Here is a 26984-nt window from a genome sequence, read left to right as displayed (position 1 = left end):
CAATTAAGATTGTATAATTAATCCAAGGATATAGCCTGGCCATGCAAAATAAAAACAGTACGTTCAAAACTAGTTGGTCAGGTCATGAAGGGGCAAAACCTGTTTAACTGTTTCCCCTAAGCATGTCTGTGTAATACTACAGATCTAAAAGGACTAATTAGTATATGGGGAAAAAGAACTGGAGAAAATGCCATAATTACCAGTGCATTTACCCCAAAGACTGAGCTTACATAATGACCATTCCGTGCTGAAATAAAACAACCTTCTAAACTCCAATAAAACCTTGCCATCTGGTGGGCAAATGGTGAACTGAAGCACAATATCAGACTGTATCCTTGGAAAGTATGGGAACATATTATATAAATATTATTTTAAAACTGGTTTATTTATAGCAAATTGCAGTTGGGATATTTTTCTATATGAGCCCTGTGCCTCGCAGCCTGAGTTCCTCCCCTTTAGAATGTAAGCTCTCATGAGCAGGGCCCTCTCCCCTCATGTGCTTGTCCCTATTAGACTATGTTCTACTCCTTACTCTCTCTATAATGGCATCTAACCCTCAGTTCAGTTTCAGAATTATTCACTGTCCACTGTGATGCAACAATGTTTTCATGCCATGAACTTTTCCCTACATGGCATTCCACTGTCAAATCCCTTTTGGCTCATTTTTGTACTGTGTTGGGTGCTGCGGAACCCTTGTAGCACCATATAAATGAACAATAATCATAACTTAAGACTACGCTCACCTTGGGCAATAAAATTCTTCTCAAACTTCTGCAGGAATTCCAAGTATAGAAGATCATCAGAGGTCAGGGCTTCTTCTCCTACCACAGCTTTCATGGCTTGGACATCCTTCCCGATGGCATAACAAGCGTACTGGGGAAACAGACCATGACCAATAACCCCTCCGGGACACAGAACATTATAGGAAACAATGGGGAACGGTGTCATTGAGTTGTCATGTGACCACCGTAGGTAGAACTGAAGATTTATAAGCAACAAGAGCACACTCCTCTCTTACACCCAAAACCCAGTGATGTAACCAACATGTCATTCCCAATGGGGGCATCAACCTAGGCCTGCTAGGTAATGTCTCTTGCTGGGACCAAAACATTATTTTGTGGAATCTGTAGATACACACAAAGTGTAGAACTAGTAATGTCTATACACATACATACACTAGGTTTATCTATAGATCTCCACAGAGTAGGACAACATTGGCTGCCCTCAAATATTAACTGAAAGAGAACTTTTTTGAATCAAGGTGCCCTTAAGTATCAGAACGGTCTTTGCAGCACTGCTAGGCCAAAAGTTTTTTTTTTTATTGAGAAACTTAGAGAATAAAAAATAAGTAAATTGTGCTTATATGTCATCCTTAGGGTCGGTTATGTGGTGTGGGACAGGATTCACTTCTGTTTGCCCACATATGTTTTTTTTTTTTTAAATAATACATTTTTTATTAAGTCTTGCACAAATACAAAATAAAGAAGAACATTTTTTGCAAATTAACTAATTGTACATGTACAGTAGTCCTAGCAAGGGACAATTTTCACTAACAAAGTAATCTATGAGAGAATTAGTTAAGTCTCAATTTAAGTAAGCAAGACTAATATTTATTGAAGGGATGAGAAGAAGGAAATAAGGAAGAGGGAGGGGGAGGGTAGGGATGGGGGGTAGGGCCCCAGTGTGCGCTGCACTGTAATAAGAACAGTATAGATCTCAGAAGGGATTCATGCGTTCACTATGGAACTATTCAGCCGAGGAATGCGGAGGTGAGGAAAGGGCTGCTAAGTCTAAGGGTTCATTGCGGGAGAGAGGTAGGCCCCGTGTTTCTCTGTATTCGCTCCATTTGAGCCATTTGATATGGGTCGACGAGGCTGAAGACGAGTATTTTACGTTAGCTGTCTCAAACAGGAAATGTTTATGGGTAGTATTGGCTATATGTGCGATTGAAGGTATAACTGGAGATTTCCAATGTTGGCCTATGGCTGCCTTAGTGGAAATTAGGATATGCCTGAGTAAGTATAGATCCCCCAAAGAAAGTAATATGTTCCGATGTAGTAACGCCACTATCGGGTCCGGAGGGACGCGTATTCTCAGGACGACACTAATGAGAGAGAATACTTCAGACCACAGCGGACGAATCAGCACACATTCCCAGAATATGTGGTAGATTGAACCAACACTTCCACAACCTCTCCAGCAGAGCTTGGAGACGCTCGGCCAGATCCCATGAAGCCGCTGAGGGGTGAAGTATGCCCTGTGGCACAGTTTATAAAACATCTCAGAATGGTGTAAACATTTGGACATTTTGAAACCAGATTGGGCAATGGAGTCCCATTCCTCTTCAGTGAAGGTGATGGAGAGATCTGCCTCCCATTTTAACTGTGCCGGCAGTTTACCTTTTTTCAGTTTAGTTATTAAATAGTGATACCATTTTGATATCCCCCCTCTATGCGTCTGAGAAGCTAGGTTAGAGAATAGATATTTGGGGAAGGATGGGACCGTTGAGTCTTTTTTACAATTAGAGAACCAATGTTGTACTTGAAGGAATTTATAAAAGTCCTGTTTGGGTAACCCATACTGCGCCTGTAGAGTAGAGAATTGTAATAGGGTGCCATCGGGGAACAGCTGTCTTAGGGAAGAAATTCCCGCCTCAATCCAAGAGTCCAACTGCAAGTTGGGTATGAATCCGGCTATAGACTTTAGCGATAGGTCGGGGCCTGGCAGGGAAACAGAAGCGTCATCCGATATAGTTCTATACCAGACCGATAGGGTAGCTCTGATGGCTGTACCAGGACTAGACCATGTTGGGGAGGCATGTGAAGGGACCCAGAGCAGATCAGTAAGGGGAATTTTCGAGGAAAAGGAGCGTTCCATCACCACCCAAGGCTTAGGGGAGTGAGGCTCAAACCAATCTCTGGTCTGGCTGAGTAAGCATGCCATATGATGCCTCTCGATATCCCGGTAGGCAGCACCACCCAAGTCCTTAGGTAACGAGAGGACCCCCCTAGATATTCAGGGCCTAGAGCCCTTCCAAATATACTTAGAAAACAATGTGTTAAATTTACTTATAAGAGATTTGGGAGGGAGTCTAGGGATAGCCCTAAAAAGATACATGAGCTTAGGTAATAAGATCTTAGAGGCAGCAATCCTTCCCAGCCAAGATATCTCATGGATGGACCATTCTAGAATTAATTTCTCAAAAGAGTTTAATAATGGTGTGAAATTACAGTCGTATATATGTTGAAGTCCCTGGTCACATGTACCCCCAAGTATTTGATCGACTTAGTTTGCCAGGCGTAGCGGTATTTATCTTTTAATAGGCCCACATATGTTATTATTGGAGGCCTCAAACACTGGTTTGGCCTATTTAATTCTCCATAAATATTTTAAATTGGTTCTGGACCACCAGCCCAGGGCACCACGGCAAGTATTCTAGGCACCCCAGGGTGCCAAGGCGCACTGTTTAGGAACCACTGCCTCAATGGGAATATAATTTAGCATACATCAATACTTAACTTTCCTGGTTTTTTTTTTCTTATACCACGAGTTCTGGCCTTGTCGAGAGATTGTGCCACACATGTGCTCATTGAACAAAGTTAGTGTGTATCAGTTTATATACAGAGCTTACACATGACTATTTTATGATCAGAAAGGTCACAGAATAAGACTTGGCTTTAAATAGATCAACATGGAGTTGGCTCTGACTGGTTTACTCACTGGGCCATCAGGCCTGCCAGGGACGGGCTACGCATAAAAAAACCTGGCGTGTACGCTAAAGGGATTTCGCTTTAAACAATTTTGTTTCTTCAAAAAGAGAAAAAGAATAGACTATTTTACATTGTGACACCACCATTTTTTGTTGCAGTGAACGTTTCAAAAATTTGTGGGCACCAGGGGTCACTCTTGGAAACATTTCGCATGAACCCTTCAGAATAAAGCCCCATACACACGAGATGGGTTTATAAAAACTATCGCTCAGAAGGGCCCGTTGACTGACTCGTCTTGGGTGTACGCTCAATATAGTTAACAAAGTGCGCTACCATGCATCGCCAATGATTATATCGGTTGTAGAGCCAAGAGTTTACATAACGGATGATGGGACTTCATAACACAAAGTAACAAACTGGTTAATTATCTGGAGAGTAAAGGTGTCCATACACTAGTAAGATTTATCTTCAGATATGGCTGGTTGGAACAAAAACATAGTTATGGATGAGTGACAGTTTGTCAGTTTCCCAGCATTTCCAAGCAAATGGTCAACTGTCATTTGCTCTCATCCATAACCATGTTTTTGTTCCAACCAGCCAGATCTGCAGATAAATCTGCGCGTGTATGGCCACCATAACACTACATAGAAATACTAAACACTAACAGAGGACTCACCAGCTGGTTGGACACATCTGAATGATCCTTCCTGGTCATGCCTTCACCAATGGCGGATTTCATCAGACGGGAGAGTGAGGGCAGCACATTAATGGGGGGATAGATCTGAGGAGGACAGGCACGTTACTGACCATCAGTGGAACATAGTCCTCTTGGACAGAGTCTTCTTCATCACTCACCTGTCTGTTATGTAGCTGTCTGTCTACATAGATCTGTCCCTCTGTGATGTACCCTGTTAGATCAGGGATGGGATGGGTGATGTCTGGAAGACACAAGCATTTAGTAATTACATCTCCAAAGCATAATATTCGCCTGTATCACCCTCCATAGTCTCTCACCCCATGGGAGGCTATGCTCTGGTAACACATACTCACCGTCATTGGGCATGGTGAGGATAGGGATCTGTGTGATTGAGCCGTTCCTTCCCTCTACACGTCCAGCTCGCTCATAAATTGTGGCCAGATCAGTGTACATGTAACCTGGGAAACCTCTCCGGCCAGGTACCTCCTCTCTGGCAGCCGAGACCTGGGGGCATAAAGGACATTACATAGGTTCCTTGTACCAGAGCTGGTCCATGAACCACTCGCGAGAAGCACAAGTGTCATCCTGAGGTCTGAGTCAGGAGCACAATTTGAACACAGGAAAACCAATGGATCCTGCTATGAACTGTCCATCACCGAGAAGATAGTTGGCTAAACTTAATGTATATTGTTATGGAATCACATTCATCCCATCAGCCCTTGGGGGAAGACATGAATTTTGGATTGCACCGGTCTCTTCTACAATGGAAAGTACCAGAGTGATACAACTAGAGACTCAAAACCAGGGGTAAGAGCAGAGAAATGCGCTAACTCAGGGGTAGATGTATGAAGCAGTAATAAGTGAGGAGAAGTGAGCCAGAGCAGTGTCCCACAGCAATCAGCACTGAAGTAACATCTGTAATTTGCATATCATCAGGTTATACAGAGCAACAGATTTTGCTTTTAGGAAATATATAAAATTCTTGTGTAGCAAAATGTTTTACATTATTAAATCAACTTTGTGTCACTATTCTTTACATTAATGACCTATAAGCACTTTCTTTAATTAACGTTATAAAGGCTGTTACCTCTCTCAGAGCTTCAGCATAGGAACTCATGTCAGTGAGGATGACCAACACGTGCTTCTCACACTGGTAGGCCAGGAACTCAGCGGTTGTAAGAGCAAGGCGTGGTGTAATGATGCGTTCAATTCTGTGAGCGACAATAGATCAACCAGCAGTGAGCAGCACAGGTGAAGTAGAAACCATATCACATTAGCACACTACCTGTACAAGATAATGTGGGGGGGGGGAGATGTATCAAACATTGGGGAGCAATCAAGGAGGGTATTCAATCCTGTATCCCAACTGTCTGGATGTCCCGACAGTCAGAATTCCAGACATTTCTGACTGTTTCCACCAGTACACAGAGTCGGTATTCAATGTATCAACTGTCAAGTGTTGGAAAGTCCATAAATCGTCGTAAACGGCTGCAGATGGTGAGAAATCTGCCGTGTATTCAATCAGTTTCCGACTAAATAGACCAGACTTTAAAAAAATGTCGGATTTGACAGCCTTCAATGCTGTCGGTAACTGCACCATGGAATAGGTGAGTGTTCGGAAATATCGGCACAGAACACACCAATCAGCTGTAACCGTATCACCAAGATTTGACACTTCCCAAAAATGCACTAAAAGCCTCAATCTAAATCCAGAATGTTAAAAAAAGTCATCCAGCAGTGTTGAAATCACAAGTCCCATCATTCCTTGCAACAGTTTTGCTACTAGGGAATGCTAAAACTATGGCAAGGCATGCTGGGATGTGTAGTTTCACAACAGCTGGAGGGCCACAGTTTGAACATGCCTGACCTAGACCAACTTAACAGAATTAAGGTTCCGCACTTACGTGGGGTCGTTTGCCAAGTTCAGGAAGAGACACACATTGTCCATTGACCCGTTCTCTTCGAAATCTGACTTGAAGAACCGAGCTGTCTCCATGTTTACCTTGGAAGAATAAGAGAGACGTACATAGAAAATAGAAGAACGTAGTGAGGGACACAGACTTTATTTGCTCTAAGCAGATACTCACCCCCATGGCAGCGAACACAATGGCAAAGTTCTGATCACTGTAGTCCATAACGTCTTTTGATTTTTTTACCAGGCCTGCCTGGCGACAGATCTGTGCTGCAATCTGATAGGACAGACAGCCAGTTATGAAAATGAGAACACTTACAGTGATTACCCTTACAATTATATACCGCTGTATAAATGCCTACTTAAAAGCAGGTGTTTGGCACCTAATGAGCTACATCACTGTTATCTAATTAATCTAAAAAGGTAAGGCCAAGCCGCTGGATTGTAAATCAGCTGAAGTCTGCTCAGCTCCAGAAGTGTTTACATAATAGTATACGGTCAATGTTATATGTTGCCACTACACACAAGGGAGCGTTTATATTGTGTGGTCCTTTGCTGTAAGCAGTTCATTCAAATAAACGTATTTACTGTACTTGTAGGATGATCATTGACATTTATACAAGACCTGGCAAGACAGAACAGTGAATACACTATAGAGATCAACATAGCTAATAAAGGGGATACGGTCGCTAGGTCGACACATGAAATAGGTAGACCTTGATAAGGTCGACACAATCATGTCGACATAAGTTTTTCACTTTTTTTGTCCAAAACCGGTGATTTTTTCATACCCTATTAACCACGAATAGGGATGGAGGGAGAATATAACAGTGTGCCAAGCAGGGGAGGCAGAACAGTGATACGGTGTTACCTAGACTTGTGTCAAAATCCGGGACACTAAAAATAAGAAACACTAATGTAGACCTTTTCATTGTCGACGTAATGCTTGTGTCTACCTAAGCCCCTTCGACCTTAGCGGTTGACCTAATGTATGTCAACCTTCAATGTGGACCCTATGGCGCATTCCCCTAGTAAAGCTAGGAGTGGAAGGGGAATATAGAGCCTAAGGTGAAAACCAATGGTGTCAGTGGAACAAACAGGATTTTAGTTAGTGATAAAAGTGCAAACACAAAGTAGTGTAGTCTGGGGGCAGAGAGCCCAGGGAGAAGGTGCAGAGCAGGGGTGGCCAAACCGGTCCTCAACATCTACCAACAATTCATGTATGCCAGACAACCTGTGGATCTATAGTAGGAATGATGCAGCAGGTTTGAAAATGTGACCGTTAGTAATGACCACACCTGTGCACCAGCTCGGTGATTTGAAAACTGGGACTGTTGGTAGGTCCTCCTAACTGCTTTCGCTCCTCCTATCCCGCCTACCCTACCCCTCCATCTGTTGCCATCCGTTCCTACTTATCCTATTGTTTTTCATTCATCCACCCACCTCCTTTTAGTCTGTTAACTCTTATGAGTAGGGCCCTCCTTCCTCACGTACACACCCTACCTCTTTACCTCACCTGTGCTCCTGTCCTGTTCTTCCCTTCCTCTACTTCATCTTCAGTCTCCTCGACAATTTCCACACCTACTTCAGAACTGATGCTGATTTTAGTTCTACCAGCTATACCCCTATTTATGCTGTATTTTATCAACACACCCTGTACGTTACCTTGTAATTTGTTTTTTTGTTTGCTATGTACGGCGCTGCTGACACTTTGTGGCGCCTTATAAATAAACAAACTACTACTAGGTCTCGAGGACCGGTTTGGCCACCCCTGGTGAAAACTGTAGCCACTGTGCAGGAGAAGAGCTCTCCACTCACCTCATTATGGGGGAGACCCGCAGCAGAGAAGATGGGGATTTTCTGTCCACGAGCAATACTGTTCATTCCATCGATAGCAGAAATTCCTGTCTGGATCATCTCTTCGGGATAGATCCTACACTGTGGATTAATGGGCTGTCCTGCAGGTGGGAATAGTATATGAAGTCAGGGCATAAAAGTAATTCCCTCCATGTACAAAACATAAACCTACCAACAAACTGATGCACAATGACCGGGCTCTACAATGCAATACTCAATATAACAGACATAGCAATGTGTAAACTGACTATTACACAAAGACATCGTCGGAGAGGATCAGGGATAAAGCCAAATGTTGAGGTTCTTACTTACCCATGATGTCCAGATAATCCTCAGCCAGCACATGAGGCCCTCGGTCAATGGGCTTCCCTGAGCCGTTGAACACACGACCTGAGAGAATGGAGATCAGACTTAGAACATCCCGGGTACAATTTGAGCACATATTCTATGTATACTAATAATGTAGTTTAGGTTCCAGTGTAGTTTTAACCTAGCTAAATGCAAAGTGTGCACATACCCAGCATGTCTTCAGATACTGGGGTCCTTAGGATATCCCCAGAAAATTCACAGGAGGTTTTTTTGGCATCAATTCCAGATGTTCCCTCAAATACCTACAGGAGTAGACACCATGAGTCACAGATGGGGGAAAGGAAACAAGTCAGACCACTACAAGTACTCTTCAAGCCTAGAACAACATAGGACGAGCGATAAGCAGACCCCTGCTGCGGAACTACAAGTGCAGCAATCACTGCAAGTGAGTAATGCTTTAGTGAGACACATGGGAGCATCTATACTCCACACTGCTGGTAATGAGGCTCGTAACATGCCTTCAAAGTAATATGAGTATTACACCGCTGTAAATGCTTTAACAAAGACACGGTACACCTACAGTATGAAGGAGAATGGTGTTACCTGTACAACGGCCTTTGACCCGCTGACCTCTAGCACTTGCCCGCTCCTCTTTGTACCATCCGGCAGAGTCAGGTACACAATCTCAGAATACCTGGGGAACTAAGCACAGAAACAGCTCAGAGAAAACAATTGAATGGGAAAGATATGAGAGAATGGAAAAACCAGGGAATGATGTTACGTAAGGGGATAGATGTGGCTCTACAGAAGGCTGACAATCATATAAGCACATTTTATAATCCAGTGACTGACCTGAAGGGAGGATATTTAGAGCAAAATATGTTTATTGAAAAAATGTTTTTGGACATAATGAACAGAATTGCAGTACAGCAGGATAATACCATCAACAATGTCATATCATCCAACATAAATCGTACCAAAAAAGAAAGAAGGGGGAAAGGAAAAGATAAAAAAAAAAAAAAAAGGTATAGAGAAATGGAAAGATAGGAGGGGAAATAGTGAGGAAGGTTAAAGGCTAGGGAGTAGAGAGTCAGACGCAATATATATCAAAAACAATCCAATCATATAACGATAAGAGAATGCGTGTATATTTTCCCTTGGGTGTATACAGTATATACCAAAAGATATGAATATAGTATCTAGAGCGAAGTGTCACTAAGATGGTGGGGAGAGGTAGACTCCAGTATCGCCCCAAATGCCAAGGATTCCTTAAAGGTTAACCATGCTGCCCAAGTGTCTCTAAAGGAGCCACAGTTATCTGCAGCGAAAGACACTATATCAGTGATGGCTAACCTTGGCACTCCAGCTGTGGTTGAACTACACATCCCAGCATGCCCTGCTACAGTTTTACTATTTGGCCATGCTAAAACTGATGCAGGGCATGCTGGGATGTGTAGTTTAACAGCTGGAGTGTCAAGGATAGCCATCACTGCGCTATATCCTCCATATCCATATCTATTCTTTGGAACCACTCTTTGATCGTTGGAGGAGAGGAAGATCGCCAGCGTACTGGAATGACCGCCTTGAAGGATATTTAAGACTAGGTGATTCATCGCGCCCTACGGGCGCTCTTCACACCGGCGTAAGGGGCTACGCCCCTTAATTTGTGAACATTTGTATTGTGAGAAATATGGTTAGAATTGTATGAAAGATGCCCTGTATTGCAGCTTCTGGCAGTGGGTGAGGGTCCAGCGTGGCAGCACAGGAGTACCGGACGGTGGCCCTGAGTCAGTGTCTCCTCCTACTGGGTGGGAGTTAGGGTGCATGAGAGCAGGAGGCTGGGATATGAGGCATGATAGGGGTATGTGGGAAACACAGCGTCAGCGATTACCCAGTGGTGGAAGTTACGGTTCAGGAGAGCAGGAAGCTGGGTAGTGATAGGGGTGTGTGGGCATACGGGGGACTAAAGAGGGTGGTGGACACTGTGCAGCTTCTGCCAGTGGGTGAGGGTCCAGCGTGGCAGCACAGAAATACAGGAGTCAGTGTCTCCTCCGACTGGGTGGGAGTTAGGGTGCATGAGAGCAGGAGGCTGGGCGGTAAAGCATGATAGGGGAATGTGGGCAACACAGGGTGAGCGGGTCTCCACTGGCGGAAGTTATGGGGCAGGAGAACAGGAGGCAGGGCAGTGTCCTCCCACATTGATGGCAAAAGTATTCAACATCGGCCATAAACCATCGATTATTTGAAAATCATTGATGATCGATGGGCATCCCTAGAACTGGAGGAGGGTGGGGGACAGTATGCAGCTCCCGGCAGTGGGTGAGCGTCTCCTCCCACTGAGAGGGAGTGAGCGTGCATGAGAGCAGGAGGCTGTATAATAGTGGTATGTGGGCAAGACATTGATAAAATTTGTGGCGCTGGTGCAGAGGGCAGTGGGGAAACCTGCAGTGCGGCAGCCAGGGCCGGATTTCCCACCTAGGAGCGGTACCTGCTTGTGATGGCACAGGATCCCCCATTGTCACGGGGGTACGTGAAATGCGGGAGCGGGGGCCGCGGTGGTCCGCTGGGGGGTGGAATTGCCGGAAGGGGGTCTGGGGGGTCTGCAAATTGCGGGAGGGGGGGTGGTGTGTGGGGATCCGCGGTTAGCGGGAGGGGGCGGGGGTCCGCAAATCGTGGGCGGGGGCGCGGGGGGGCTTGAATCGTGGGAAGGGGGGTCCGCAAATTGCGGGAGGGGGGTTGTCGGGGTTAGTGAATTGCGGGAGGGGGGGTTGCGGAGGTCCGTGAATTGCGGGAGGGGCGCGTGGGGTGCCGTGAGTCAAGGGGGGGTGGTGCGGGGGTCCGTGAATCACGGGAGGGGTCATGAATCGCAGGAGGCGGGGGTCGTGGGGGGATGCGAATCGCAGGAGGGGGGGGTGTGGGGGGTTGCCGTGAATTGCATGAGGGGGGCGTGAATCAAGGGAGGGTGGGCGCAGGGGGGTGGTGCGGGGGTCCGTGAATCGCGGGAGGGGGCATGAATCGCGGGAGGGGGGGTCGTGGGGGGTTCCGAATCGCAGGAAGGGGGGTATGGGGGGTGCCGTGAATTGCGTGAGGGGGGCATGAATCGCGGGAGGGGGGGTCCCCGAATGTGTGAATTACGGGGCGGTCGCAAATCGCGAGAGGTGCCGAGGGGGCCCGCAAATCGCGGGAGGGGGGCGCTACGGGGGGTTTCGTGAATCGCGGGAGGGGGGGTCGTGAGGGGTTGCGAATCGCAGGAAGGGGGGTGTGGGGGGTGCCGTGAATTGCGTGAGGGGGGCATGAATCGCGGGAGGTGGGGTCCCCGAATGTGTGAATTAGGGGGCGGTCGCAAATCGCGAGAAGTGCCGAGGGGGCCCGCAAATCGCGGGAGGGGGGCGCTACGGGGGGTTCCGTGAATCGCGGGAGGGGGCGTCGCGAATTGCGGGAGGGGGGTCGCAAATCACAGTAGGGGGGGTGCCATGAATCGCGGGAGGGGGGGTCGCGGGGGGCCCTTTTAATGCCGGGAGGGGGGGTCGCAGGGGTCCCGCGAATGGCGGGAGGGCAGGATGCAGGGGTCCTGCGAATCGCGGGAGGGGGCTCGCGGGAGGGAGGGGTCGCTGGGGTCCCGCTATTTGCGGGAGGGTCGCGGGGGTCCCGCGTTTCGCGGGAGAGGGTGGTCGCGGAGGTCCAGCGAATCGCGGGAGGGGGTGGTCGGGTCTGGGACGGATATTAGACAGCACTTACATCGACAGCCATTACATCGACACCATTAGTTCGACAGCTCAATAGGTCGACACTTGTGTGCTAATATATTAACAAATGAAATCTATTTGATCAAGGTGGCTCTGTCCCCCCACTTCAAAGGTTCACAGGTTATGGTAGCGGAGGTATGATATAAAGATATCAGAGTAAGGGGCGCTGATATAGAGTGCAGCTGATTTACACTGTAGCAGCAGCAATATTTCAGGGAAGTCACTCCCTTAAACAATATACAAACAAAAGAAAGGGGTTTTGCTGCGCTTAATTAATGGTAATGCATTTTGGGAAGTTTTGATTATTTTATAATCTAATAGGTTTAGATAAGCATGCTTTTTTAAAAAAGATTAAAACATGACATACAAATAGCATAAAAATAATAACTTCGGTAACCGATCATGATTAAAAATGGTGCATAATTGTTTGGTATAGTCACCTTTGACCTCTGATCTTTTAATGTCCGAAGGATATCAGTCCTGGTATTGAAGAAAGTCTTTCAAAAGAACGAAGTATAGAAAGGTGTATTGCCAAGGTTTTGCTGGTGAGGTAGCTTGCCTCCGGTAAGATGGTAGTTCGCTGTATGGTGGCAGCAGGCTGGATATACCCATCTTCCTTAACCAGTAGACAGAGGCTGGCTGGATGGTATCCATTATACTTGAGTAAAGCGGGTATTGCTGTATTTCGTCTGCATAAATTTTACCAGGTTGATATGAAAAGTTATTTGTTTTGCAGATGATTGGATCAGGATCCCATAGTATATATGGCGGTCTGCACCAGTTCACCGACGTGTTCCGCTGTATAACAGCATTTTCAAGGTGTGTATTCAGGATTCACTGTATGGGTTTATATACCTTTAGTAATTAGGTATATAAAAGGTAAAAAAAAAGTATATAAACCCATTCAGTGAACCCTGAATACACACCTTGAAAAAGCTGTCTGCTATACAGCAAAACGTGTCGGTGAACTGGTGCAGACCCCCATATATCCACACAGGGACTCTGATCCAATAATCTGCAAAACAAATAACTTTTCGTATCAACCTGGGAAAATGTATGCAGACGAAATAGTATCGTGGATACCATCCAGCCAACCTCTGTCTACTGGTTAAGGAAGATGGGTATATCCAGCCTGCTGCCACCATACAGCGAACTGCTGTACCATCTTACCGGAGGCAAGCTACCTCACCAGCAAAACCTTGGCAATACACCATTCTATACTTCGTTCTTTTGAAAGACTTTCAATACCAGGACTGATATCCATTGGACATTAAAAGATCAGAGGTCAAGGGTGACTATACCAAACAATTATGCACCATTTTTAATCATTATCTTTTTTTACCTATGTTATTGTTATTTTTATGCTATTTGTATGTCATGTTTAAATCTTTTTAAAAAAGCATGCTTATCTAAACCTATTAGATTGTAAAACAAAAACTTCCCAAAATGGCAGGTATTCAATAAGGCAGGGAGATGGGAGCCTCTCTGCCTGCGCCGGACACTATGGAGGAGAAGGAAGGCTCCTGGGGACACAGGCAGCAGAAGCTGCCCCCCAGGAGAGCTGGCATGGGACACAGAGGGAGCCACTGCCCTGGTCCCGCTCGCGCATGTGTAATGAGCGGGACCAGTGTGCAGTGAATATTTAATGAGCGGCTCCTCATGCTGACGTCATGCATAAAAAAAAAATATATATATTTTAAAAATTAAATATATATATTCATGTGCTGCAAGCACATAAATCCAATTAGCATGTCCCTTCACAGAATAAAATGACTGATTTTTTGACACACAAAAAAAAACACCTTTATTTTAAAAAGATCACATTCCAGTTCACCTTAAAAAGATGTCGAATATAAAACGGTGAATCATGGCGAAAATCATGGAGAAAGCAGTTCTCCATCCTAGCATTGAATACACTCTCGACGAATCCCAGTGAAAACCCCATTGAAATACACCAGCGAATTGCAGCAAGCATGAAACAGAGAACCGGCCGGCATTCACTGTTCGTTTTCGGCGAACAGTGAACAATTGAAAAAAAATACGGTGAATCGGGAGCATTGAATACTGTAAAATGTAATACCATTAATTAATCGCAGCAAAACCTCCTTTCTTTTTGTTGTTCACAGGTTATGTTCTGCAATGTAACTTTCTGTCCTCATACCAAACATGCATTAGTCAAACCCAGGCCTCATATGGTTTGATATACGAATGCAGTGTATGAAAATCTCCAGACTGACCGGCCCAACATCACTCTGCAGTTTTATGAAAAATACTTGCATTATTATCTATGAATTACCTTGACATTGTCCAAGATGACAAGAGGCCCATTGACTCCGGACACTGTCCGATACGCTGTAAAACAAAGGCCAGCAGATCAGCATGGACGGCAAAAAGAGCACAAGGTCATGGAATGTAATATTAGAGCTACGGTCTTCATCTATCTCTAGAAAACAGACCTCAAGCTGCCTAAGTGGTTGGGAATATTCTTTGAGACCAGCTGCTGCCAATTTGGCCAGAGCCAGGTAGGTTCTTGGCATTCAGGACAAATGTGAGAATCACAGAGCGCAATTACATACAGACACATACATACACGTTTGTGGCCATCTGGTGAATCAGATTTGCACATACAGAAGCCAATGTGATAATAATGAGGGTTCCCAGGTACTTTCAGAAAGCACAAAGCCTGGGGTTCCGGATGATCTCCCGACAGTCCGTATACAGACATCAGAATCCCAACTGTTAAATGCCCGACAGTAAGTATCCGACCCCCAGAGGGAGATCAGAACCTGTGTAGCAGCTTGGTTGGACTTTGATGTGCTTTCCCTTCTCTTGGAGTTCTGGCAGTTGGGATTCCAAATCGGGATACCGATTATCGTGGTGCTATACCACACCCCTAACCCGTGGGAACAAAACAGAAAACTACCGCTTCTGCCAGCTTTATTATATTGGGAAATCCTACTGAAGCGAACAATTTGCATTGTAGAGAAATATATCCCAAAAGTATCAACAAAATGTACAGACAACTTTTATAACAGAAACCTAACAATCTAAGGAGGTTGGCTCTATGGCTGTAGAAGAGAGGAGTTATTAAGGTACATACATATATAAGGTTACATAGCTATAATTTGTATAATGTGGGAGTAGGCAAAATGCAGCACTCCAGTTGTGGCTATTTACCCCTGTACACGTACTGGCAAATTGCAGACTGACAGTACTGAAACAAGCAGCCATGTGCCACCTGCAAACAAGAGCTGCCCCTAGGCGTGTGCCTAATGGGAAATCACCAATGTGGTGATCCATCCAAACATATCATGGTTTAGTTACATAGAGTTTAATCAAACATGTTCATTTATATTAAATAGGATCAATCTTGCAGTATTGTTCTACCATATTATTTATAAATCTTAAATAACATGTGCACACATATTAAACCCCAATCTACATTTTATATAATGGGGCACTGTTACAATGTAAAACTCACGATTCTCTTGATTTTTTATATAGTATCAAGGCTCCCATACACCTTGTTTTAGATTTTCAATGTATTAACAGGCTGCTCTAAAGATTAATAGGATGTACAGGGCGATTTTTGCCTATTTTCTAAGCGATCTGTCTAGATTGCTTAGAAATGAAGCACAAATTGCTCTGTGTGTACACCCCACATTGTTGGTAATGCAAGCTTCCGTGCACCCCCATCGCCAGCTTAGTTCTTTAACACATGCAGGCAAAGTCTAAGTGTATCGCCCACAAACACACGTTTAAAGTAAAAATCATAAACACATATAAACAGTGCTGGAGAGAATGCAGACACATTCCCCTTATTCAACTTTATTCACGTCACAATGACTAAAGAACAAATAGGGTAGAAGTTGCCAACAATTTGAATGAAAAAAGGCAGTAATATATACCTATTGGTAATCATGGTGTATACTTCAATACAGCAATTGTTTCCAAAGTTTCGAGTACATAGAGAGATTTGGGTACTTCTTGACTTTCACGGCGCCACTAGAAATCGCGGTCATCGCGGGCATTGAATGCACTAAAAAATCGGGTGCGACGCGATGCCCGCGATTTCCCATAGGGACCAATGTTAAATTTCTCAATGGACACGATTTTCTGTTCAATGCCTCAATTGACACGATTTTTCCATAGGAAACAATGTTAAATGGCCCACAGAGGCCAAATAGGCACCCTCAAGTGTGAAATGGCCCCCACAATTGTTAACGCCACCCCACGATCAACGTCAACCCGAAGCGTGGCGAGCGCAGCGAGCCCGCGAGGGGCGGCGGTACGCGTCCTCCGACCTTTTCATGCCCTACTATCCACTAGGGCGTGGAGTGAGAATAGAATAGTGTGGCGAGCGCAGCGAGCCCGCGAGGGGCGGCGGTACGCGTCCTCCGACCTTTTCATGCCCTACTATCCACTAGGGCGTGGAGTGAGAATAGAATAGTGTGGCGAGCGCAGCGAGCCCGAAGCGTGGCGAGCGCAGCGAGCCCCGCGAGGGGACGCGGATACCTTCACAGGTAAACGCGTCCCTTCGCGGGCTTCACAGGTATCCGCGTCCCCTCGCGGGGCTCGGTGGCTCGCTGCGCTCGCCACACTATTCTATTCTCACTCCACGCCCTAGTGGATAGTAGGGCATGAAAAGGTCGGAGGACGCGTACCGCCGCCCCTCGCGGGCTCGCTGCGCTCGCCACGCTTCGGGTTGACGTTGATCGTGGGGTGGCGTTAACAACTTGAGGGTGCCTATTTGGCCTCTGTGGGCCATTTAACATTGTTTCCTATGGAAAAATCGTGTCAATTGAGGCATTGAACAGAAAATCGTGTCCATTGAGAAATTTAACATTGGTCCCTATGGGAAATCGCGGGCATCGCGGGCATCGCGTCGCACCCGATTTTTTAGTGCATTCAATACCCGCGATGACCGCGATATCCTATCTGTCCTAATCTAGTGGCGCCGTGAAAGTAAAGAAGTACCGAGATTTGTCCTCATCTGATATCAGATCCTGCGTACACATTAGAACAACGTATAAAGGATGTAGCAATGTATTGCACCGTCCTTCATTTGCACAGACCTAGGTTGCTAGCATTATCCCCCGGTAGGCTGTGCAGAAGGAATGTCCAACAACCGTGGACAGCCGCACATTGTGCATACACACAGCGTGATATGCTCGATGTCATTCTGATTCATATCCAGTTTGTACCCAGTTTAACAGTCCAGGATTCATTTGGATTACCCCACCTGTGCTCTATCGTGGATTTCCTAGGCTGTAAGGGTGCCATGTGAACAAAGTTTGGGCAACCCAGGTGTATACATAATATTTAGTGATGCCACCAGGATCAGGACAGGACGCAGGGCGAAAGTGGGCACTTTGTATGCGGCAGCCTGCGTCTGACGACGTCACTAAGATGCCCACTGACATCTGTTAAGGGCATGCCCAGCACGCTTCCTCCAAGCGCATTGGACAGCGCCAGTGGGGACAGACTGGCGCTGCTGTTACAGCAGGTCACCGCTGCAACAACCTAGAATGAACACTTACATTGTCCTGCATCAGACTAGAGACTTCAATGCTGATATTCAGCTATGGAGACATCCCGAGAAGAGTATGCCCAGAAATAATTGCTGCTTCTTTGGAGGCAGATAATTTCCCAGCTAATCATTATATACATATGATCTGCTGCCACTGTAACAATGGACTTATTCAGGATTACTTGCTATGCATTCACTCGCTACGTGTGTGCATAGGCCAAATACACACAGACGGGTGGCTAGTCAATATTGCCTTGCCTGCATCGTCTACAGTATATCGCTGGGCGATATTGATGCCAAGGGGCCGCACATCACTATCGCCAACAGTGTGTACACTGTGCGATTTTGCATAAACTTCTAGACGATCGCCTGGCGAAATCGCACCGTGTGTACACTGTAATGATCAGGAGCCACAATGATTTCTATCCTACTTTGTTTTTAATTTTTAAAGCATGTTAACATAATTTAATAAAGGAAGCTGCGCAGCCAGTGCATTTCATCAGCAGTGTACCGATATACAATGGATGCTGGATCCAATCTGAAATTCTTTCGACGGAATGGATCCCTCGTCCATTATTCAATGCAGCGGCCAAATCCGGATGTCTGACTTGGCCGCTGATTGATGCTCACTCTGCCGAATAAAGGGACCGGGTGAGTGCGGAGGCAGGGGGAACCAGGACGGGGCCAGACGAGCTGCTCTCATCCGGCCAGGTGAGTACAGGAGGCGGCTAAAGGAGGACAGCGCAGTGTAAACTGCTGCTACTCACCCGGTGCCATCCTCCCTGCCATCTTTCAATGTCGGATTGAGATTGCTGGAAATATGGCCAAAAGCTTTCAGTCAAAAGCAGGTGGGTTAGCAGCTTTTCCGTCAATCCACCTGGTTTTCTAACACCGAATAGGTCGTAACCCATTCCGACCTATTAATGTTGAAAACTGCAGTCTTTTCGGCAAGACGGCAGTTTCGAAATTAACTGAATATACCCTAAAGTCACATACTTTCAATGTAAGCTCTCACGAGCAGGGCCCTCTCCCCTCATGAGATTTTCACGCAACTCCATACTCTAATGGCATCCCACCCTTGGTTTCTGCTACCGATGCTTAGTTCAGTGTAATTACTGCAGATGCAGCAATGTTTATATACCATGCCCTTCTACTGTAAGTGACTACTTCCTTGTTTTGCCCATTGGTTTATGTACTTTGTATGGTGCTGAGGAACCACCGTGGTGCCATAATAAGGATAATTCTATGAGGCGTCTTTTAAAACAGAGAAACCGTTAATATTCTTAGAGAAGTTGGGGTTGCTGTAGGTGAAGCAGATACGGAGGGTCAGGTATGATGTGTGCCAACTATCTCTCATACATGTGACCTGTGCACTGTTCCCTCACTCCCTGCTGCTACTGTGCTGGGACGTCTATCATCTGACCCTTTAATGTCACACCACTATTGGGAACACTCTTTATCCAAACCTAGGCTTTACATAAAAACCTGTCTAACAATGTGTACTTCTGTCTCTTCACCAAATGTATTCAACAGCACACATGCTACCCTGGCTAAAAGTGCAGTCATTGGTGACCAAAAAAGCATCTGCTATGGGACAGCTAATGGATATAAATTCCACATTTGATATCATTCCCAATAAATAATGTTACATGAAACCACGCTAGTATTATATGTTGGGGATTATTTGACCACAGATTGTCAACAGTTCCAGGCTGTGAGGTCCTATATTACCAGGCTGCATTGGTTTCAGTCTGTGGCACCCTTACCAATCCCGCGTTCTCCCCCAGGTCACACCCACCTAACAGCTAGGCTAACATTGTAACATGTTATTTAACCAATCCGTATCAGTTATTCAGCCAGTAACATTGGCATAGCATCTGCCAATACATTACTAAACTAATGATGTGGACACACAGGCCGATTCAGCGGCCACCGGAACTGGCATCGGCTGACAGAGGGATGGGCGGCAGGGGACATGCTGCATTGAGTAGCATGGCCCTTGTTCCGAGATAGTAGAAAGACACAGCAACACGATTCAGATGCCGTGGGGCCACGTATCTGGTTCGGATGCTGCATAACAGGGTGCTATTCTGTATTGCGCGCTCTCCTATTCTGTATTGCGCGCTCTCCTATTCTGTATTGCGCGCTCTCCTATTCTGTATTGCGCGCTCTCCTATTCTGTATTGCGCGCTCTCCTATTCTGTATTGCGCGCTCTCCTATTCTGTATTGCGCGCTCTCCTATTTTGTCTAGACATCAAAATCTGTGTAACAAGCTAAGAGAAAAAAAGATTGTTAAAATGTGATTTGTAAAAAAAAAAAAGTTAATTAAAATAAGTTAGCCGTTGTTAACACTGAGTGCATCTGTAAGAACTTTTAGTTGCACAATAGCTGAACAGTCACCTGGACCTGCTTTCCAATATATGCTTTGTGTCTGTCGCATATACACCATAATGGGGAGTGTGACAAGATAAGGGGTCAGCCTCCGAATCAGCCACAGGTGACGCAGTCTCCTAAACAATACTGTGTGTTGCGGCTGCGGTCACATCGCATAATTAGTTCCCCGCTGCTGTTACAGCACAACTTGTGTAGCCTAATTGTCTGACACTTGGAAAATAGTTATGTCCTGAAAGCAGCCAGCAGAGTATGACATGTGTGTGTGCTTCTAGATGCAACTTCCCTCCTCCCCAGCAGAGATTTCATTTCCTCTTCTATAGTCATTGTGTCACTCACAGATGAAATCCTCAATTTTCCAGGAAACCAGTCATGGGACAGTGACCAGTAACCACCTCAAACATGCACTGCACAGATACCAATCTTCCTCTATCACAGCAGGTCATCCATGTACAATACAAAGCCTCTGATGGCAAAGTGGACAATGTCACAGCAGACATGCGCATTGGATCATTGTGGTGACAGAAGAAATGGTTTACTGTGTCTAGCTAAACTTGCACAAGGTCGACATGGAAAAAAGGTCAAAACAAGCAAATAGTCAACACATAAAAAGGTTGACTTTTAAAAGTTTTTTGGAGGTGTTAATTTTATTCTAGTAACACATGGACCCCCAATAACTGTACCACTTCGCTCGCCATGCTTCGTGCAAGGTGACACGCCTTGCTAGTCCACATGGATGGTGAAGTAGGACACCAGTTTTAAAATGGGCAGATGAGTAGATTGATGCATCAAGGGTACCTGTGACTCCAATGAGACTGATATTACTATCTTAGTGATGCAGGTAAGGTTTACTGAGAGCTTATTGTGCTCATATACTAGGGCGATACACATGTGCTTTGGTCACTTTTCCTGCAGTTGCGATGCAAGGCGCCCAAAGTGCATGTGATTGGCATCAGGTGCGATATGCAGTCCCGTGCGCATCAGAGCCTGAGGATCGCACAGGCTACAGGTAGGATTGTGTATGGTTTATAATATGCAAAATGACTGCATAAAGTGTACCGTATGTGGTCCTGCCACCCAGGAGATTCCCAGGAATCAAATGTGACGTTTCCCCTTGGAGAAGTGGCACAAGTTTATGGTCATTTTTACTATATGTGCAAAGTGTTTCAATAGTAAATTTCAATATGATGTATAGCTATGTATGATTCCCATATACTACTACATGGTATCAAATGCATACTTTTTACGCGGTACCCGCTGACTGCCCACCAGGGAGCCACTATGCATGATCGCATACAATACGTTGTAAGCAAAAGGAGCACATACAGTGTATCGTATCCAATTCCACTGACTGCCACAGGATCCATTAAATCCTTGTGGCAGCCAAGGGACCGGTTCTGAAAGTAAAACACATACGATGTGGGACTTTTCACTCAATCAGCTTGATGAGGGTCCATATCGTATAAGTGTATGTGCACCTTAACTGTGGGATTTTTTTTGCTTCCTGTAAAAGCCATGGGGAGGGGATGGCACTGGTATTTCTGTGGAGGGGGGATGTGTTATTCTGCTCATATGAAGTATGAGCAGAAGCAAGCACCCTGCCCCGCAGACCAACAACCTCATTGCTGTTGGGCACTAAGCAAGAACAACCCAGTCTGTGGCTTAGCATCAGGCAGCATGAACTGTTTGGTATTAAGGAGACATAACCTGCATCTTAAATATATGAAGTGCTTGGTTGCTGAGGAAGGATACAACGAGCAGCGCGACCACTGTGGGAATTCGTGTTCACGCTAAGATTTTTTTAGGGCAGTACACTTTTTTTTAATTGGGAGAGCATATTTTAAATTAGAAATTTACATTAGGAAAAAAACTAAAAACATAAAAAAAAAATTGCACACTGCACTAGGATTACGCCCATTAAACATGGTCATACTCTGCTATGTCCATGATATTCTGTCGTAATGACCATTACACATTTTACCACATACCGTAATACCCATTATACATGATGGCACACAACGGAAGATCTCAGCAGCATGTCAGCACGTGGGGGGCAGCGTAAGGGCACAGTGCCACACACAAAGGGCAGGGTGCATTTTGAGATTTAAAAAAACAGGCAGGGTGCAGCACCCTGCAAAAGAAGCTTAGAGGGAACACTAGGAATGAAGGTCAATGTGTACAGAACAAGCATAAAAACAAGGTCTGGCTAACCTGTGGCTAGTGCTCACTCTAGATACATCATATTGAAAATTTTGCCCTTCAAAAATGTAAATATGCCCTCCTTGAGGATCAATGCCCTGCACCTACAGTAAGCGCTGTTGTGGCCCTACAAATCACAGATTTGCCATTAGGTAATTCTGGGATGCATAGTTTCACAATGGCAGGAATGCCACCAGTTGGCAATACCTCAATATTCAGTACAGATGTGTCCAGCCAAACATCTTTCATATCAACAAATAGTCACATTAATAAAACCTATTAACCCCATACCTCAGTATCTTATCCAAACTGCCTCACCCCATCCCTTATTCATCACCTTGCTCTATTCCAGTGGTTTCCAACCTCGGTCCTCAAGTTCCCCCAAACGTTCATGTTTTCCAAGTCTCCACATAGATTCACAGGTGAAATAACTCGCTTCAACTGTGGATCTGTTAAAATGTGTCCGTGAATAATGAGTGCACCTGCCGGGTGACCTCAAAACCTGAACTGTTGGGGGTACTTGAGGGCCGAGGTTAGAAACCACCGCTCTATACAATCCTCGTTATCAGCACATGCTAAATCATTAGAACCTTCTCTCGGTAATCACCGTTTTACTATAATCAGAATTTTCACCATATTTACATTCATCACTACCCTGTATCAAAATAAACCCCCCTGCCATCCTACTTTCTTCCTAATCATTAACCCAACCTTCCACTAACTCATCCACTTCAGCCAAAGCTAAACTTCTACATAGTTTCCCTCCGAGTACTAACATGCCCCTGCACAGTCTGGGAACAAGTGCTGGATGACTCACAGACAGTTGGGATTCCGATGGTTGTTTCTCAGACATCGGAATCCCTGCTGTCGGAATACCGATTTGCACAGGAAATTTTCAATCATGGGGGTCCACGACTCCCATAGAGGGAAAACAGAATAGGTTGCTAGAGCAACTCAGCACCACAAGGATCTTAAATGTGCTCGCTCCCCTGTCGGGTTCCTGACAGTCAGGATTCTGGTGTCGTAGAAACGACCATCAGAATCCTGACTGTCGGTGCGTTATAACGTACCCCTGGGAAGATGTGATCAGTTCTTCCCTAAATAAGCTAAAATGTGTTGCTACAGAACGTCTGGTCGGCATGGCACACTTGGCGTACAATGTAGTAAAGGAAGAGGATTTGTATAGTGCCACAGAGTTCTGCAACACCATAAGTACATAAAAAGTGTGGCACAAGGCAGATATTGGGATAACACTGATACACTTGGGCAGTGTTCAGCGATTGTGGAAATGGCCAGAAGGGGAATTCATGGCATGTGAACTGCACTAAAATGGGGCTTTCGGCAGCGCAGGATGATCACTCACTATGGTACACTTTCCAGTCAACCTGGCATGATGCATATGATTAACACTGTACTAACCTAATAGCGAAAACTAGATGGGTCAATCACATTGTACAGATTTCATATTGCACCGGTACCTTAGCCCATGATTCAATATATACCTGTATTTGCTGCACTGTATTAAAGCAATACCTTTTCTGAACTAATTTTAATACATTATACAAAAAAAAATACTACAGTAAGTCTAAATTATGCTGATTTTATATCTTGCAATACAGAAGGACACAAAGGTTCATTCTGCGTTCACTGGATAAAATGGAAAACAGAACATTTGTTGTCTGGGTCACGTAAATATTGCAGATCAAAAGGAGGAAGTGCATATGCAGCTTTTAATCAAAGCCAAAGAACTATTACTGCATCGCGAACATTAGGAGCACAAATATTTATATAACAATTATAAAAGCAAAAATAGACAGGTCAGATAGCACTGTAAATGTAACCAGTCGCAGAATAAAGAATTTCACAATAAGCTGTCCATTGAAATTGAGACAGAAGGGTGAGCCTGCAGGTCACATGAGGAGGAAGACATGTGACACAGCTGATCACATGATCTTAAGAAGACTCCTGAATGAATTCCAGTGTTACTGTACTTCATACATTCCCAATTTACCACTACTACATAATATAACTAGGGAGGACTTTCTTGCTATACACTATTACAGACTACATGTTGTACCTAGTATACATACCTACCTATACACTGTTGCATGCTATATTGTATACAGTATAGCAAAGGACGTTCCCAGCTACACAATGAATGTTTCAACTAATATACAGTTACAGACAAATAAATTATGTATCCTTGTTTCCAGCTATAAAGCCTGCTCCACTCTGTGTATACTACTCACAGTAATAAAACGGTGGCACTTAAAACACATGACTTAAACACAGTATAAACATAAAGGTGATACTGTGTGTTGTAATACTAAACACTGTAATGTACATCTGCCAGGCAAGAGACTGGGGAATCCTGGTTTGTCAAACAAATATTCAGCCGGATTATGGAAAGGACAACAGGTGCAGGTACAAATAATGCACAGCATAATACACTCAGATTACCCTGCACTATTTCATCTCTGAAGAGGGTACAAAATACACACATATACCCCCCATCTATACACGCGCACGCCATGCTGTCTGAGTCCGGCCAGTTGGGATCCTGACGTCGGAACCCTATACCACACCCGCTGCCCCCAATTTATTTAAGGTGCTGCAGGTAAGATCTTATGTCGGCAAATGCTGTATGTCCTATCTGTCTGGTGTGCGCTCTGCATGTATAGCTATAGGTGTGCATTCTGTACCCTCTTCAAAGATGAAATAGTGCAGGGTAATCTGAGTGTGTTATGCTGTGCATTATTTGTGGTGTGGTATAGGGTTCTGACAGTCGGGATCCCGACCGTCATTAGCCAGACGTCGGAATCCCGACTGGCCGGACTCAGACAGCATGGCGAGCGCAACAAAGCCCCTTGCGGGCACGGTGGTGAGAGTAGCTCTATGAGGGTCGTGGAACCCCATGAGGGAGAATAGCCGGTGGCCGTCGGGAACCCATCTGTCTGTGTTTTAACAGTCGGGATCCCTACGTCGGGTAAATGATTGTCGGGACCCCGTCCGGCACCCGCTGGGCCTGTTACGTGCCCCCCCTTCAGCAACAGTGCGTTATGCATTCACCTATAAGGCCTATAATCAGGGCCAGATATTGTATGCATAGTGTGTATGTATATACATATACATACACACAAATACATATACAAACACGTATATAGACTTACCAGACAGTCAGATAGACAGTCAGATAGACAGTCAGATAGACAGTCAGATAGACAGTCAGATAGACAGATGCTGGGTGATGCATCCTCCCTTCAGTGCTTGGAGCAGGTTACAGCCGGGCCCTCCTAGTCCTCCTCCAGCTCTGCCTCCCTATTCCCCTTCTCTCTACAGCTCTGCTAGGGGGAACACCTGGCTTTGCCCGCATCATCATACACACCCCGCCCGGTGACACTTACTGAGCCTGGGCTGCGACAGGTAATCTCTGCTGACGGCCTGGACGTGCTCCCTGGCGGCCGGCGCTGCGGGGTTCCCGGTGTCCGCTCCGCGCATCACTCGCACCGCCATCTTCTCTGCAGGTACGAAGTGACAGACTGTCGCCGCTCACGGGCCCTGACACGCCTAGTTATAAACTCTGTGACGTCAGCACGCCAGCCATGAGCCCGGATGAGCTGGGAGTGAGCGGAAGACTGTGATTGGCCGGGTAGAACTCAGAAGGCTGAGTGAGGGCTGGCGCGGGAGGTGTCAAGTGGGAAACCAACTTCCGGTGGCTTCATGCTGGCAGAGTAGCAAGATGGCGGACTTCCGGTGACTGCTGTTGTCCTTGGTGCTGAAAATGATGTTTCCTCAGAGTCCTCACTGGTGCTGACACCATCCCCACACACAGGCCACCATCACTGTTACATCTAGTAGAAAGGAATACTGTAGTGATGACCTTGCAGCTTTGAGTGCTTGATTCAACTGAGTTGCTGTAATAAACATTTCCCCAACAGAGAATTTGTGCTGTAATGGCTTTTGGCCCTCCCATCCCCCCCACTCTTCCCTGGTCTAATTCTATTGCTCCCCGCATACTTTTGTTCAGTTTGCTAGCAATGTGGATTCTATCTTCTGCTAACCACATCCCAATTCAAGAAACTGCATCCTTATTAATGTCAGAATTCTGGCGCCAGTCTTCTGGTCGTAGACAGGAGGCTGGCATAAGTATTGTGACTGCCCGCATTCCGGTCATATTATGGGGTCTGAGGAGTGGAAACACTGGTTATAGGGGACTTTTTATCCATTGTTATCTGACCACAGGTTGAATTTTAGGCAGGTACATTGGTCTCCCTTTAAGATTTGTCTTCATAATCATAGGCAAATGCAGGTGGGTTTCTGGTTGCCCGGAATTATAAAAACAAGTGCCTTAAATTATGAAAACAATAGCACTGGTATATAATATGGTCAATAGAGCTGCCACATTTACTGTATGTGTGGATCTGAGACCTCAAACATCCCAATGGACTAGAGAGTAGCTGCCAGGAGGAAGAGACAGGAGCCTTACCATGAAGTGGGCGGTTGTGAGCTTAGAAAGCGCAGTACTTGTTCTATTATGATTGTGTATTTATTCTGATGTTTAACCTTTTCCTGACCACTTATGTTATTTAATTGTTTGGAACAGCCTATACTATAGACCAGTGGTCTCCAACC

General features: G+C 45.4%; 1 protein-coding gene across 1 annotated transcript in view; it reads right to left on the bottom strand.

The window, feature by feature from the left end:
* Positions 1-25930, bottom strand: part of ATP6V1B2 (ATPase H+ transporting V1 subunit B2) — a 36869-nt gene extending 10939 nt beyond the window's left edge. Inside the window, exons 1-13 of the mRNA XM_083184799.1 lie at positions 25757-25930; positions 14528-14583; positions 9089-9187; positions 8694-8787; positions 8489-8566; positions 8138-8277; positions 6495-6596; positions 6312-6409; positions 5495-5618; positions 4761-4911; positions 4566-4648; positions 4387-4491; positions 744-873 (exon numbers count right to left, since the gene is read on the bottom strand). Coding sequence (XP_083040925.1) covers positions 744-873; positions 4387-4491; positions 4566-4648; positions 4761-4911; positions 5495-5618; positions 6312-6409; positions 6495-6596; positions 8138-8277; positions 8489-8566; positions 8694-8787; positions 9089-9187; positions 14528-14583; positions 25757-25865 — 1369 coding nt within the window. The 5' untranslated portion in view covers positions 25866-25930. The remainder of the gene's footprint in view (positions 1-743; positions 874-4386; positions 4492-4565; positions 4649-4760; positions 4912-5494; positions 5619-6311; positions 6410-6494; positions 6597-8137; positions 8278-8488; positions 8567-8693; positions 8788-9088; positions 9188-14527; positions 14584-25756) is intronic.
* Between the last annotated feature and the right edge of the window lie 1054 nt (positions 25931-26984).

The sequence above is a fragment of the Crinia signifera genome, chromosome 4 (assembly GCF_055691185.1).
Source record: "Crinia signifera chromosome 4, ASM5569118v1, whole genome shotgun sequence".
NCBI classification, from domain to species: domain Eukaryota; kingdom Metazoa; phylum Chordata; class Amphibia; order Anura; family Myobatrachidae; genus Crinia; species Crinia signifera.
The sequence above is the reverse complement of the archived record's forward strand: the minus strand, read 5'-3'. Positions and strand labels throughout refer to the sequence as shown.